This window comes from Puntigrus tetrazona, chromosome 8, assembly GCF_018831695.1.
Source record: "Puntigrus tetrazona isolate hp1 chromosome 8, ASM1883169v1, whole genome shotgun sequence".
Classification (NCBI taxonomy): Eukaryota; Metazoa; Chordata; class Actinopteri; order Cypriniformes; family Cyprinidae; genus Puntigrus; species Puntigrus tetrazona.
This window is the reverse complement of record NC_056706.1, coordinates 12,045,571-12,060,989: the sequence shown is the minus strand read 5'-3', so window position 1 is coordinate 12,060,989 and position 15,419 is coordinate 12,045,571. Positions and strand designations below refer to the sequence as shown.

At 34.9% G+C, this 15,419-nt stretch overlaps 3 protein-coding genes and 1 long non-coding RNA gene across 6 annotated transcripts; 1 reads left to right on the top strand and 3 right to left on the bottom strand.

Moving 5' to 3' along the window:
* Window positions 1-794: 794 nt before the first annotated feature.
* Window positions 795-3,333, bottom strand: lamtor5 (late endosomal/lysosomal adaptor, MAPK and MTOR activator 5). The gene is made up of 4 exons (XM_043246586.1): window positions 3,177-3,333; window positions 3,035-3,096; window positions 1,484-1,601; window positions 795-1,168 (listed from the first exon to the last, which is right to left on the bottom strand). Exons 1-4 carry the CDS (start codon window positions 3,209-3,211, stop codon window positions 1,108-1,110), a joined length of 276 nt encoding a protein of 91 aa, XP_043102521.1. The 5' UTR covers window positions 3,212-3,333; the 3' UTR covers window positions 795-1,107.
* A 3,304-nt stretch (window positions 3,334-6,637) lies between these two features.
* Window positions 6,638-8,408, bottom strand: LOC122350249. The gene is made up of 3 exons (XR_006251586.1): window positions 8,278-8,408; window positions 7,898-7,968; window positions 6,638-7,002 (listed from the first exon to the last, which is right to left on the bottom strand). It is a non-coding gene; the product is annotated as an uncharacterized LOC122350249 (long non-coding RNA).
* Window positions 6,997-9,572, top strand: prok1 (prokineticin 1). The gene is made up of 3 exons (XM_043246585.1): window positions 6,997-7,361; window positions 8,196-8,321; window positions 9,107-9,572. Exons 1-3 carry the CDS (start codon window positions 7,290-7,292, stop codon window positions 9,224-9,226), a joined length of 318 nt encoding a protein of 105 aa, XP_043102520.1. The 5' UTR covers window positions 6,997-7,289; the 3' UTR covers window positions 9,227-9,572.
* Window positions 9,573-10,021: 449 nt separating this feature from the next.
* LOC122350223 lies at window positions 10,022-13,481 on the bottom strand. Of its 3 annotated transcripts, XM_043246556.1 has the most exons (7): window positions 12,296-13,475; window positions 11,931-11,974; window positions 11,666-11,829; window positions 11,381-11,477; window positions 11,183-11,298; window positions 11,068-11,105; window positions 10,022-10,712 (listed from the first exon to the last, which is right to left on the bottom strand). In XM_043246556.1, exons 2-7 carry the CDS (start codon window positions 11,948-11,950, stop codon window positions 10,539-10,541), a joined length of 609 nt encoding a protein of 202 aa, XP_043102491.1. In that variant the 5' UTR covers window positions 11,951-11,974; window positions 12,296-13,475; the 3' UTR covers window positions 10,022-10,538. The 3 variants fall into 3 exon arrangements, 2 of the variants coding, with proteins under 2 accessions (XP_043102491.1, XP_043102489.1); XR_006251578.1 differs by having other exon boundaries at window positions 11,381-11,505; window positions 11,666-11,974; window positions 12,296-13,481; XM_043246554.1 differs by having other exon boundaries at window positions 11,666-11,974; window positions 12,296-13,473.
* Window positions 13,482-15,419: the final 1,938 nt, after the last annotated feature.

Below are 15,419 nucleotides of genomic sequence, written 5' to 3'. Positions count from 1 at the left end.
GCCACAACGCTTAACTATGTGGTGTGTGCATGTTTATGATTTGAAGGAAGATAATCTGCAAAGACTGTCCTTATGTGTGTGCAACCAGATTTCATAATCGGTTAGGATTTTTAAACTCCTGTAGCGCAAGCTCAGCCTTGAGAGCACTTTGTATACTAACTGGATGTTTCCAGTTGAAGTGCTAACTTTGCCAAACTCTGATTATTATTAGCTATCTTAAAGTAAAAGTAAGAAATCTTTTACAATCAAAGGATAAATCATTTCACTGTTTTCAAGGAAGGAATGCTCCATAATATGCCATAGTAACAAATAAAAAATTAAACCTTAAGAAACCATTTTTAAAATTATTATTTTCTTTACCTCTGTATGTTTAATTGTAGAACTTGTTTACAAAAAGAAAAAAATAAGACTAGAAGAATTCTCTGTATTTCCCATATTCATACAACAAACCTCAATTTAATTCAAATAAACAGTAAACAAAAATGGTATTTTTCTGTTTTGTTTTTGTAAAAGAAAAAAAGTACATCTGTTTGACAGAAATTACTTAACAGTAACTAAGGAGCCTGAGAACTTTATCCATCTAAACTTGAGTAATTTGCCATTTTTAATCAGGCACATAAGATATAACTCATAATGATCCTTTAAGCTGTTCTTGGTGAACCTATTCTCAATTAATGAATGTAAAATCATTGTGATTATCTTCAGTATTCTACCTAATGCAAAACATGTTACAAATATTGCCCCCTTCTGAACACATTATGGTACTTCAACCAAACACAACTCTCACAACTGTGCACAACAGACTCAGTCAGAATTTATTTAAATAACACAATTTATTAGATGGGAAACAATAGTTTGACCAAAAAAAAGATGCCGTAAACATCTAAACCATGGTTGAAAGAAAATACATATATCGGAAAAGAAATGATTGCTTAACCATGGACACAAATATACAATAGTTTTTGATATGACGGAAGACATGATCGCAGCTGATCAATAAACTCCTATGTTGCTGACAAAAGACCTTTGAAGCTTTTCAAACTCAAATAATTTTACTGAACACATTTTATATATATATATATGGCAATTAGAAATAAACAAATGAATTTATGATGTCATCTTATGTACAGCCAGTGTAATTGTTCCATGCGTTCTCACCAAAATGTTCCTGCAATGACAGAATTAAAATTAAGGGTCTCGTTTAATACTTAAAATGGCAAAAACAATATTTATCACAAGTCATGTTATAATAAACCTTCGTGCAAAGATTCAATTTGGAGAGCGAGTGGCAGAGTGTGAGGTTAGCTACACGGATAAAAGCAGCAGTCAAAAGCTGGAGAACATGCCCTCCGTTCTAATGATTGCTACACCTTTGAATTATACAATTCATGTTTATTTATTTTTTTAAGCACGGAGTCCGTTTCATTGTTCTACTTAATTAAGTTTCTGGAAACTAGGCAAACGTTTATCACTGGCTTCTTACCCAGAGTCAGACTCCAGACACACTGTAGGAGAGTCAGTGGGGTCTTTGGTTAGAGAGGCAGCTTGTCTAGCCAGCACAGACACAACTCCTCCATGTTCATCAGAAAGCGAGCCACGGCCTGAGATTAAAACATTAAAGATGTTGAGAGTCACAGTACAAGGTCATGCTCAAATTATGGTGAGAAACGAAAAAGAAGAAAACCCAAAAGCAAGATTCTGTAACGTTTACATTATATTAAACGATACGTTCAGTGTTATTACTGAGTTCTGTTTCGCACATACAAAAAAGTGAGGGAAAAGGTAGTTACCTATAAAGGAGCTTGTCACGGTCTTGCCTTTTTACCCTTGCTTTATTAGTAAAACAATAGTAAATGTAGCCTTTAAGTATAAATTATATACAGAGCTCGGAAGGTTACTTTTAAAATGTATGTCATTACAGATTACAAAATACATGCTTTAAATACGTTACAAAATACTTTTTCATTAAATTACTGAGTTTTAGTAACAATCTAAATAAGGTAAGGGGTATATTAACTTTGATGTTTTTATGTTAACCAGCTCTAAATAAAAAAAAAGATGAATAGATTTAAAACGATTATAAATGCATAAAAAATGCTATGGGATTAATACTTTCAACAACATTATTAACATAATAAAAGTATGGGAGTAAATTATGGTTTTAAAAATGAAACTAGAACCGCCAGTAGGTGGTGGCAAATCACCGTCTTGAAAGAGTCATGCAATTATTCGATCCTTCAAAAGGACCGATTCATTCAAGAATCAAGCATTCGTTCACAGCGAGGCTTCACTCACGAACTGTTGCTCACAGACGCACGACTATTATGGTGTGGATTTATTTTGAAGGCAGTAGTTATTTGCATTAGATGAAATATAAGCGGATAAGGCGGATTCAAACTCAAATCTTATCACCACACGCGCGTCTCAAATACGCGTCTTTTCTAACGATATCAAACAGACAGTAACTCAAACAGATTTGAGTTAAGTGCAAAACAGACCAGCTGTTATATACAACCGTTTTTGTTTGAGACTTTGTTGCATTTACAAAAGCTAAAGCCTACAGTGATGTTCCGTCCTTTTTCACATTTACAAGTAAAATCGTCGTTTTATTTCCATAACAATTACGCGTTTGGTTTACTGCTTTACTGCTTTTCTCTTGCATTTTGGCGAGTTTTCACTATGGTCTGCTGTTATTAAGACTGCACGCGAGACAAAGTATCACCAATCATTTTATATTAATATTAAAATAAATAAGTGAAAGTAGAAATTAAAGTAATCACTTCGATAGTCTAAAATGATTTCAGATGTAACTGTAACGCGACAATATAATAGTAAACATATCACAAACATTTTAGTTCAGCTTGTAAAGTTGTCAAGTTTTTCTTCCTCTTCTTTTTGGAGATAACCTACTGAACCACATTCAAAACTTTCTTATTTAGTTTTTGGCTTCGCAAAATACGAACATAAAACGAATGCTGAAGATAGACGCAAATATAATATAAACAGCAAATGAACGAGACAGAATGATACTTACATCCTAGATTGTGGCCCTGAGCGTCTGTGCACAAAACCCCAACGATAGCAGGATTTTTCATTCTAGTGGAGGAAAACAGACCAATAAAGCTACACCTAAAATACATATAGATGCTTGAGGGGAAATATACATTTTAACGTACGTATCATCAAGATGCTGCTCCAGTGCACCCTCCATAATAACGGCTTAAACGGTGTCTTTAAATTATGCGAAATACGAAATACCGTGGAGAGAGTGGCAGCGATATTTATTTGTATCACTTCCGGGATGTCAGCTGACGCTCTAACACGAGACCGCAAGCTACGGCGTCCTCTAAGGGAAAGAATTCTAAACGCGATTTGAATTAGAGCCATCTAGCTCAAAATCTAATCTTGTCAGTAAATAAGAAAATACAGGCTAACCCTTTTCGTGTAACCTGTAATGCACTATGGGTTTTTTTGTGTTATTAAAGTTTAATTTCATGCATATTAACAGGAGAACTAACAAGCCGGCAGCTTTATTACCAGCTTCAACCACAAAGCAGCTAAAATGTACTAAAACACAGCAACCAACCAAAACCCAGAAATATAAACTGAAGTGCAACAGAGTTACACTGCCTTAAGGACATACAAGTTATACATTGACTAAAAAAACCCATAAGAAAATCTCACAGGAATCCATGGTGAAATATTTTTAATGTCACTGTTACAGCACTATATTGTTATTTAGTGGATGATCATATATGATTCAGTGCTTAGATCAACATCTTTTTTTTTAAAGGGCAAATACATCTGGTTAACATTTCGCTGTCATTGTCAATGAGATCTCTCAGGGGAATGTGTGAATGTTCACTGTTGATATCTCTCTAGACGACCTCATGCTCTGACTAAGAGCAGAATAAAAGGCCAGTCCTGCTCCTCACCATCAATTGTATTTGAGCAGAAGTTCTTTATCAGAAACCAATGCTGTTTTCTATTTTGAACTCATGATAGTGAGGCACTCTTTTTTGTGTTTTGTGGTTGAAGGATTACTTCTTACAAAGGCTCTTTTTGTTTATATATATATATATATATATATATATATATATATATATATATATATATATATATATGTTATATAATAGATATGACTAAAAAAGAGATATATGCTACACAGTTCTAAATATATATGCTACTGTAGACTATGTATATATAGCCTACCACTATACAATTTGTGTAAAGTGTAAAGCATAAATCAAGTTATTGAACTCAATATACATGCAAATAGAATGAGGCAGAGCAACATCGACCATTTCTTTCCCTCTAGAGTGTGTCTAATCACGTTAATGTTTCCAGAATATATGCAGTCTTTTATTTATGGATATCACAGTTTTGATATGAGGTCCATTTGACACACTACTGCTATTGCAAAAGACAGGCATGAATTAATGGGCTTATTGTGCCAAAAATGACACTTTATTAGCGTGTGCAGGATATCAGCCTAATTCAAAAATGATTTTTGAGAGAATAAATATAATATTAAATAAATAAAAAATGATAGGCTATTCATTTATAATTAAATTCAAAATGCAATTTAATTGACACAACTGTTTCCTTTCCTTTTTAGCTCAGTTCTCAAACTGCAATTATTATGAAGTTATGCTTAACGGCTTTCAGGCTCTTTTAGTTAACTTGGATTCTTGCCTGCCGGCAACGCTTGATGATTTCTGCCCAGTCCTGTGCAGTTAGAGCCAAGTTGGTCTGCTGACAGGGCAAAAAGTTGCAATGTAATTACGTGGCCTGGGCGTCAGTGACATCCATCACTTTCACTGCAGTCAAGTAATGCACTGCTCACTAACCGATGGCATTTTCATGCTCTCGCTAAACGTAAATCAAATCCCAACAGATAGGACTGACATTTTCCACCCCGCTATCCTTCACTCCAATTGCCGTCAAGTCGGATATTTTATTTAGCTATAATTTCAAGTAAGCTCACTGATTCTGTATAGCTGCGTTTCATCACGTAGCTCCATCCCTAGGGCTTTGATGATGGGCAGTTCATACAGGCTACATCCACATTTTCACTTGCAAGGCGGCTTTATAAAATCATGTCATAATTGTATGTATTAAAGCACAATTAAAATACTTACATGCTAACAGCTTTTATGAACAGCAGACGTTACAATTTTGCACGAAACTCTACAGATTTGTACATTTCTGCAGGCAGCGATGCCTTGTAGGCCTTCCGATGATCTTATGGCGGCAAAATCAGAAGGACGAGACCAGATTGAAGTTGACAGGAGAAACTGAAGAGTCCTTATTTTTAAAGAGTCCCTTCGTCAGAAATGTACTGTTTGTAGTGAGTAGGGCTTATGTGTCCATGATGAGATGTAATTACTCTTGTTACTGCTGGGTCAAGGAAGTTTTAAGGCTTGAGAGGACATGATGTCCAATGCGTTTAACCGTCTTTGCCTGACTGATTTAAGACTTGTAAATAGGAAATTGTCAGTGAATGACAGTGCATATTATGTCATGAAGTGACTGTAGGCTTAAACGTCTCAAATGAATTGACAAGTGCTTAATTTGTTGTGATTTACCTGCGAGCTGCATCGTATCGTCAGGAAGCAAAAATAAACGTTTCTCTCGTCAACCCCTTGTGCTGATGACTCATTTCCTATGAACTTACTTGACTTGTGTTGGTACTCTGAAACTTGGCTGCAAGTATGACATTACTTTGGCACTGTAAAGGGTGATGAATCCTAATGATTCAAATGAGAAGGTGTTAATTATGGCTCGTGGACTCCTGTAAAATGAACAAGTGCCTAGCGGAGAAGTCGATGAGGGACCGGAAAAAAAAACTGAAATGACTTTAACAAGCTGTGCATGAAACCGCATGCATAGAGGATATTGGATGATGAAGGTGTGAAGAACTATTACTTTTTGATAATGGAGTAAATCATTTTGAAAATATATTGTTTAAGAATGTCAGATTCCTCACAGCTCTTACATCATTACAGATCGTGTCGTAGTTTAAAATATAAAAATATTCCTAAATATGCCTTTAAAAGTTGCATACATTAGAGAATTGTATTTGTGAAATATATAAAAATATATACATTTGTATGTATGTGGTATATATATATATATATATATATATATATATATATATATATATATATATATATATATATATCTGACATATCTGAATAAAATCAGTAAGGAATATTTAGCATGACAAAATTAAAATAAATAAATATTATTAAACCACTTAGAAATCCAAGGTTTTGCTCTCTTGTCTAAATGAATGGCATCTGGAGGACTTTTTTGGTCCATGAATGCATATTGAAATATCTTATTATATAAAGGTTGAAATATTTTCATTTCAAACATATATTTCATTGAGCTTCACTTTTTGTAACATAGCATATATTTAAAAAATATTTTGGACAAAAAAAAGCCCATAAATTAAAAAACAATAACTGGAGGATTTACTGAAAGATTTTATAGCAATTTGAGCTCTAGTGATTCCCAACCAGGGGTACTTGGACAGATTTAGATTTTTTAAACCTATAACACAGGAATAAAGTTATTTTCAGGAAATAAAACAAAAATTAATAACCAAAATATTGTTTTGTGTGTCCTTATAAATTAGTGTGGACACTCATACCAGAATATATGTAAACCTTTTTTTTTTTTACCACTAATATATCAGCGGTAATTTTATTAAATTAGAAAATGACTTCTTCTTTGAAATCATATTAAATATAAAATGAGCTGACAATATGAGCGCATTTCAGTAAAGGGGTGCTTGAGGGGGGCATAAAAAAAAAAAGACTGGCAAATAATGCTCTTCTAAATTTAACTCAGCTGATGTAAAATCACACAAACCCCATGAAAAATGTACTACTCTAGCTGGTGTCATTAGGAAGGATTAGCTTGAAGTGAAACGTCCAGTGAGGTCTCTTCTCCATCATCCGGTCCAGCGTCATACAGAAAGAGATGACGAAGTCCCTGCGGAGGTGTGGGTGGGGGGGAGAGAGGGGCGAGGGGAGATAAAGAGAAAGAGAGATGGAGAAAGAAAGAGAGAGACAGAGTCAGACCTCAGACCTCATTTAAGAAGTTACCAAAGACTCCACACTCTGAGACAGGAGGAAAGGGACAGCCGAGAAAGTGAAGTCATCTCAGGGTCATACTAAATCCTCCAGGAGCTCCACGGCACAGAAGAGAGATAAAAGGGAGAATAAAAAAAACACATAAAAGACCGCTTAAGCTCTTAGTGTCTGTGCCCCGCTGCTGCTATGAGCAGGGTGTTGATTCTGTCCGTGCTCCTGCTGTCCCTGAGCTGGTGCAGATGTGCCGTCATCACAGGGGTAAGTCCGACAAATCATCTGCTTTTATTCAACGTAATTCTATTATTTAATCACGCTTTAATTGAATCGATCATTTATTTATGCAATTATACATAAGCTGGCTCGGTTGGCTTGAAATTTCAATAATTAATGGTGAAAAAAGTTAATTGTAGGTGTGCTTATGTCCCAAAATGTATTTATTTAATTTGTGATTTGCCTTAATTTTGCTTGTTGGGATTAATTGTTTAAAAAGCGTGTTTGCTATGTGTAAATTGTATTACATTTAAAAAAATAAATACAAATTTGTTAATTAATTAAATTAATAATATAATAAATCTTTTACAATCAAATTGCAAACATTTTTTGAACGTTTTTCCACATTTTTCTATATAATGCCTAACTGATATTTTTCTGTATTTTATCATTTTTTTCCCCCAAACTTTTCTTGCTCAATATTTTTTTGCCCCAATTAACATCCTCCATATTGTATTGCATTGTCATTTCACGTAAAATATTAAATATTACATTACATATAATCTTTTACAGAGGTGTCTTACCATGAACGTAGTTTCCCCTCTCTTTAATGAGACACCTGAGCTTTTGGACTGTCACAGGTTTTGATAGTTCCCTCGTAAAAAAAAACAAAAAACAGAGAGAAGCATAATATAAATTTACTTATAAATCAAATAAATCACTGTAACATAGATCAAAATAAAAAAGCAAATACTTTATCATCCGTACGCATTATCACTCTCATTTTACACGTTAACAAAGGCTTTAACAAAGCCATGTAGGGCTAGATCTATGCGCTGGGAATGAATATGTGACTGATGTTGCGTCGTGTTTGTGTGTCAGGCATGTGACAGGGATGTGCAGTGCGGAGTGGGGCTGTGCTGTGCTGTGAGTCTGTGGCTCAGAGGCCTGCGTATGTGCACACCACAGGGGCTGGAAGGAGACGAATGCCACCCGTACAGCCACAAGGTATACAGATTCACACAGCCGGGAGAAACCCCTCCAGAACATGAGCTCTGATTTGACTGGCTGACCTGAGGCAACTGAAAGAGAAGGAGATAAACAGAGGAAAGATCAAAGAGAAAGACAATTTTATTTTAGACTAATCAGATCGGACATACAGCTTATACAGTCGGCCTCAGACAGAAATTAAAATCATTTCCTCACCCTCGAGTTGTTCCCAACCTGTACGAGTTTCGTTCTTGTGACGAACTCAAATGAAAACCCATTGACTTCCATAGAAATAGTCATTAAGGGTGTTTGCGTTTAAGTAAAAAGAAGCACGTTGGATTCAAGACAGCTGATCGGATTGTAGAGTAAACATGGGTGACTGCCGGAGATGGCTGAGAAAGGTTTTAAAAGAATCTGCTGATAAGAGTAACCGGTATCGATCGAATGTCTCACAGATCAGGGCTGTTTATCACTCTGTCGGACAGTCTCAGACTGATATGGAGATACAGAAGCTTTGCCATTCAGCTGAGGTTACGAGGCGAAGAGGAACAGATTCGGAGGGTGTTTGTGACTCACTGATGACTAGTAAAACTGACAAGATCCTTAAACGGAAACCTAAGCCTATAGAGTTTTGTAATGGATCTTGATTAGCTAACCCAACGGCTGAAAGACTGAATTAAAAAGATAAAATGTAAATAATTCACAGTTTGTGTTTTTATGTGCTGATCTAAGAGTTAATCAACTATATGAAATAATAATCTTATCTATCGACTAATGAAGTTATCTGCGTGTTTTGACCGCAGGTTCCTTTCCCCGGCAAGAGACAACATCACACCTGCCCCTGCCTGCCACATCTGGTGTGCACCAGGTACAACGACAACAGATACCGCTGTACCAGTGACTTCAAAAACATAGACTTTTAACATTGGAAATGTGAGAAAGAGACAAGTGAAGGTGGGGAATACTTGAAAAGGAACAGCACAAGAAGATTAATGACAAGTGCCATAGCACCTTTCTGGTCACGTTCATTTTTCACTGCACTTTGCACTACAAAAATTATCACGGCACCACGGCACGAGGTCTACCTCAGAATCGCTGGTTTACCTTGGCATTGTAAAAAAACAACGCTAGTTTCATCACCTGTACGTGAGCACACATGCAAACAGGCATTTCGTAAGGAATGTGCTTAGGAGGAAATCGTATTTTCTTCAATATGCTGTGAATTTGTCGAAGGCTTAATTATTGTTATTAAATTATTATCCGTCTGAATGGTCTTCGTGCTTTTCTCACTGCGTGAGTAGGTGCTGGGTGTGCGAAACAAACACGCGCTTAATTAAAAGTGAATATTATGTTTGTCTAGTAAAGACAGCAGGATAATGCCGTAACATTTTAACGTTCCAAAATAACTTTGAACATTTCAATACAAAATATTAAAATACAATAATAAAATACTGAAAATAAATCAAAAGATTATTGTTTTCCATGCACTGGGCTGTCAACACAACTTTGATTTTGAGAATGGTGGTCAGTATTTTAGATGGTAGAAGGCTATCTAAAAATATTGGTGCACACAACGGTCAAATTCATTTTCTGTTTATAGATGCATGAAGAAAAGATGATTATATGACTCCCCTTTTCGAAGCTTCACTTCTGTTTAACAGTCGATAATAGTTCTGCATGACTGGTTCAATCTGAGTTTAAACAAGGGAGCCATGAAATGTCATTGATGAATTTATTTGTATGGTTGGGAAGGTGGTAGACCTAGTTGTGATTCATTTGAGTGGCCTTGGTTAACTCAGTGTCCTTTAAATCCTATACAACACCGAAATAATTCATTACAAACAACGCTTCGCTCGCTCAAAGACTAACTGGATCTAACTGTTTTTACCTAAAGAAGTACAGGATTGCAAAATCTGGTTTTCACTGATTTCCAACATCCAGCAATAGTTTCATAACTAAAACTTTCTCTGTTCATCCACAATAAAATTAGTAGTTAAGTAATCATCAACATGAGTCAAATACCAAAATGGTTTCACAGTAAAGAGTTACACATTTTTAGACGGTACTGTTTTACTTCTATAGACATTTTGAAGCGTTTATCATCATAATGAATAAAAAAAAATACTTCTGCAGTATCAGTGTTAAATTAGTAATATTGCTAAATCTCACAAAACAAATTCATCAAGAAAACAAAAGCAACCACAGCAAAACACAGAACATAATCATTGTGAATATTTATCTTGGTGCTCTCATAATAGTGGAGTATAATACACTTTCCTCTACTGTGACTGTAGAGTTTGACTCGGCATCAGTGTCTTTTGGGTTGTGGATCTGCAAATTGGCATAAAGTTCAGATGGATCCTGAAAAGGCTTGAACTCCACCATAGTGTAGATGATGCCGTTCTGTTCCTGTGGTGAGATGTTGAGCAGACAATATTTCAGAATCAATAATTCAATCCATCCATCCATCCATCCATACAATGTAATTTTACCTGTTCAGCATGATGACGGTAATTACAGAATAAGCTATAAAGTTGTGGCTATACTAATTATTCATCATCTCAGATTAAACCTTATTTATAGCACATGGCTGACAAACTTATTATTAGAAGTGGGAGTTACATATGAAAAACCACAAATACAACCATAATCTGTAAGAATTTCTAGACTTCTGCTACATATGCTGTTGTCTACACATAAGTCTTTGCTAAGGGACTGAATACTTGTGGTTAATGGAGAAGATACAGTACGTTTAGCTGCTTACCAGGGTAGTGTTAGGAGAATCATAAATTTCACTTTCATCTGCAGGCAGACAAAGAGAATGCGTTCAACCAAAAATTCCATAGATGAATGAAATTCATTCCCGTGCGTTCACCTACCTGTGGATTTCTTCACCCTGGCCTTTAGACGGCAGACAAGCAGTGTGACTGAGATGACAGCAAACACCAGAGCACTTAAAACAGCAGCTAGCGTGTAGGATGCTCTCCAGCCGTCACTGCCCAATGTATTGTGTTACGCAGATTAATAACAATTAAAAACAGGAAGTATAAAGGGTTCGTGACTGTGACAAAATGTACCTTAATTTATCTTTGTCGTCCTCTGAAACAATTGGTGTAGAGGGAGAAGAAGAGGGCCAGACAGTTGATTTGATCGAGGATATTGGTGAGAGAGGAGCTGTGTAATATGTTGTTACTTGTTAAATCTATTTGTAGAAAATATATATATATATTTTGAATGTATTTGCATATTATTATTATTATTATTACAATCTATTAACTAAAAATCAAACAATACAAACCGCAAGTGAGTACAAGTAATTTCTCAACCTTGAATCACTGAAAGCAAACATTGAATCATCATACCAGAAATTGTAACTTGAACATCTTCATAGGTTTCAGGGATGCCTATGACTCCACATCTGTATCTTCCAGCATCCGTTATGCTCAGGTTTGTAATTTTTACCTCAAATCCGCCATTATAGTTAGTAATGAATGCTCTTCCTTCATACTGGGAGGCAAATTGTCCTCTATTGTTCACAAAGGAGTAGCATCCCAACAAATTAATCTTACAACAACCTATTTTATAAATATTATAATATGGGTAAAAGAAATATTTTAAAATAATTTCCTGTGAAGAATAAAGCACATGGAGCTCTGCTGTTAAATTCAATCCTAAAAAAACAAAAAACAAAAAAAAATCACTAAACATTAAATTCTCTCAAAAACAGTGGTGATAAACATAGTAGCATTGTTTATTGTTGCTTAAAATATTGTGTTTTATTTGTAGTGTTATTATGACAATTAGACAATAATGTTATTATTTAATTTTTAAAAATACATTTATGTGGTTAAAATTGATTAGTTGTATCATATTGAATTTGAATAGAGAATTACAACCTAGAACAATCCTATGCATTCGGTCTAATGCTCCATATTCTAATACTCTAAAAAAAAAACTAAACAACAACGACAAAAACAAAAAAACACTCTCACCGTTCTCCAAGAGGACAAGAAGAAAGAAAACCAGCTTCATTTTCCTCTGTGATATTTCAAATATTGTTTAAAAAGCTGAACTCTGGACAACTTTGTATTTTTTTCGTGTCGAATTGAGGAACGAATTCTTTAAACATAAGACCATGACGAACAGCTGAAGGAAAAAGGAAGTACAGCCTTTTTATACACGTCAGAAAATTATTGCGGCTGATTTCTAAGTACAAGAACAAACAAACACTTAAACATGACAACCACATCAAAGCAGTATACATAAAAATGAAGATCTATCATCATGTCAAGTTGAAATGTTCATTTTAAATGGTATGCTGGGCTTGAATAGATTATATGTCTTGTCTTGAACGTCTTGAATAGTGTATGTGTCCATCATACCTTCAGTTACAGCACCGAATGAAGCGATGCTTGCGTGAAAGACAACAAACCATACATTTTCATTAACAATTTAGCTACCATGCAGATTGTCCCAAAATATTGTTAAATACATTCTCAAGGCTGGTGTGTTTTTCTTAACAAAGTAGCGACCTTTACAGTCTTTCTAGTTAAATACTGCACAGATAAATATAATTATGTAATCATTTAAATCACAGGTTGCCATGTTACATATACAGTGGAAAATACTACACTTTCTATAAAGCTGACAATAACTGTTTTGTACATATCATTACGTATTTATTCATTCACTTCTCTTTTTTTTTTGTTTGATTTATGTCACTTCCCACATATCACATCCTCTGAACATTTGAGAACATTATAGTATTAAATATTCTGGTGACTGAACATTTAAGAGATCGGCTTCACCGGGTAAATGGTTAAAGAGCATATAGTTTGATCATAATAGAGACACGGGCTACTGTCTCTATCAATCAAGAAACTGACAAAGAAGAGATTTAAATATGCTTTCTTGTGTTTTTCTGTCCAACCTGATGTATCTGCAGAAACATCATTGACTCATAGTCATTGTAAAGAGAAAATAACAGTGATAATTGATATAATTCCTTTGATAAAGCTGTATCACACTACAAACAAACAATAAATGTTTGTCAAGTAGCTGTTACAGAACATTTGAATCGGAATACCATTATAATTAATAATTACTACTAGACAGATTAATAATTTTTTTAACACCAAGTAAAAAAAATACAAAATGGTACTGTACGATTAAAGGTATAGTTCACCCAGAAATGAAAATCCATCATTTACTTACCCTTTAAGTAGTTTCAAACCTGCATGAATTTCTGAAATCAATGGTGACCCAAAACAGCCCGGTTACAAACTTTCTTCAAAATATCTTCCTCTGTGTTCGCTACAACTACAAGATTAAACTGTTCCTTTAAGCTACGCAATTTACATCTAGCCTACGGTTCCTGCAAAATTATGAAGAAAACCATTCAGAAGAAATTAGCAGTGGTTATGGTTATACTGTGTCAAACAGGGCATGCAGCACTGAAAAAAAAGATTTATCCTATCATTTCAATTTAAAAAAGTAATTGTTTATACGTGATATTACGATTAAAAAGTTATTTAGCATTAGTTATCTCAACATTTTAAGTGATTACAACAATTCTTTTTACAGTGTAACCTGAACGTGGTTGTCTTCAGAGTGCATCACAAACTGTAAATGAGCTCACACACTGGACCTGGTCAACGGAAGACAGAAAAAGAGACCTCTGAGTCCGTCTGGTCGTTAGGTGCTCCACCATGCGTCCACCTGCGGGGTTGCTCTGCAGAATATACACCACCTCCTGTTAAGTGAAGTGAATCATATTTAGGACAGGAATTTTACGATGCATAAACCGCTTACCACCACTGTGTTGAGTGAACTGCAAGTTCCAGATTTACCTAAATGTGAAAATCATATATTATGTAGATTCATTGTATACATGTGGATTTCTTCTCGCAAGCCTTTAGAAGAAAAGCATGCAGCGATGCAGAGACGACAGCAAACATCACACTACTAGGACGTTCCCCAGCTGTCACTGATTCAGTTACAGAGGCTAAAGGTAAAAAAATCATCCAAACGCACTGTTCCACTGTCTTTCGTCGGCGGAACACAAGAGAAAATTGAATTTAGAATTGTTACTTGATCTTGGACCCCAACATTCCTGAAAATATCTTCTTCCGTGTTCCTCAGAAGAAAGTCACGGAAGAACACGAGGCTGAGAATTTTTGGGTGTAGAAGGGGTACAGACTGCTGGGTTTAATGAGCACCTTTGTCGTTTAGTTGTGTTTATGCCATAAATATTTTTTTACGCCTTTTAATGAAGAATATAATATTTATTTCACAATTTAATATTTAACAATCATAATGAAATCTTTAAATGAGCATGACCAACACATAGCATACAAGATACTAATTCCCATTCACGATGCCTTAGATTTCCTAAAAAATTATCTGTGTTAATTTAATGTATCTTAAAAGATGATAGACATAATCCCATTGTTTATTGCTGCTTGACATTATTTAATTTGTAGGACTATTATAAGAATTATAAATTATTTTATTATTGATAAAGGTACGTTTAGTACAGCTACTGAAGCACAAGTACTGAAGCAGCCTCACCGACAGAAGATTTATCACTGCTGTTAAATATCCAGGGTTAAATTTAATACTTACATCTGCAAAATGATTGACTACATTAATAAAAGTCATATTGACTCAACTCTCGGTCTGCAAAACCAATAAAAAATTGCATTTGCCGTAAGTTTAGTGGATAATGACAAATACAATGACAGACCGCAACATTAAACATGTTAGCCTATTAACCATATCTCTGCAAAGATATTACATTCTAACGTTGGTATCATAACCATGTTAAAAAAAAACCTTACCTTTTAATTGGGATGGTCCTGATATTTGGTACTGAGCAGAATCCAAATGAAGAAGAGATGAGAACATTAACGCTTCGATCTGATCACACGGTAATCTGAATTTCTTCTAACTTAAAACAGCTTAGTATTCATGAGTTCTTCAAAAAGCTCTTGTCTTAATAATATACACAAGTGCAGTTAATGTTACACTTTTTCACATTCTATTACACTCCATCCTATTACCATGTCCAATAGCTTTGCAAAACCTGAACTGTATCATGATGAAGAAAACCAACAA

Bases quoted from the DNA above. Each gene is read 5' to 3' on its own strand.
- prok1 (XM_043246585.1), top strand. From the start codon at position 7,290: ATGAGCAGGGTGTTGATTCTGTCCGTGCTCCTGCTGTCCCTGAGCTGG. The intron at 7,362-8,195 runs GTAAGTCCGACA...TTTGTGTGTCAG, and splicing joins GATGTGCCGTCATCACAGGG to GCATGTGACAGGGATGTGCA. The intron at 8,322-9,106 runs GTATACAGATTC...TTTTGACCGCAG, and splicing joins GCCACCCGTACAGCCACAAG to GTTCCTTTCCCCGGCAAGAG.
- lamtor5 (XM_043246586.1), bottom strand. From the start codon at position 3,211: ATGGAGGGTGCACTGGAGCAGCATCTTGATGATAC. The intron at 3,097-3,176 runs GTACGTTAAAAT...TTCCTCCACTAG, and splicing joins GAGCAGCATCTTGATGATAC to AATGAAAAATCCTGCTATCG. The intron at 1,602-3,034 runs GTAAGTATCATT...TTTTAATCTCAG, and splicing joins TCAGGGCCACAATCTAGGAT to GCCGTGGCTCGCTTTCTGAT.
- LOC122350223 (XM_043246554.1), bottom strand. From the start codon at position 12,335: ATGAAGCTGGTTTTCTTTCTTCTTGTCCTCTTGGAGAACG. The intron at 11,975-12,295 runs GTGAGAGTGTTT...TTGTTTTTTTAG, and splicing joins TCTTGTCCTCTTGGAGAACG to GATTGAATTTAACAGCAGAG. The intron at 11,478-11,665 runs GTATGATGATTC...CATATTACACAG, and splicing joins TGTTCAAGTTACAATTTCTG to CTCCTCTCTCACCAATATCC.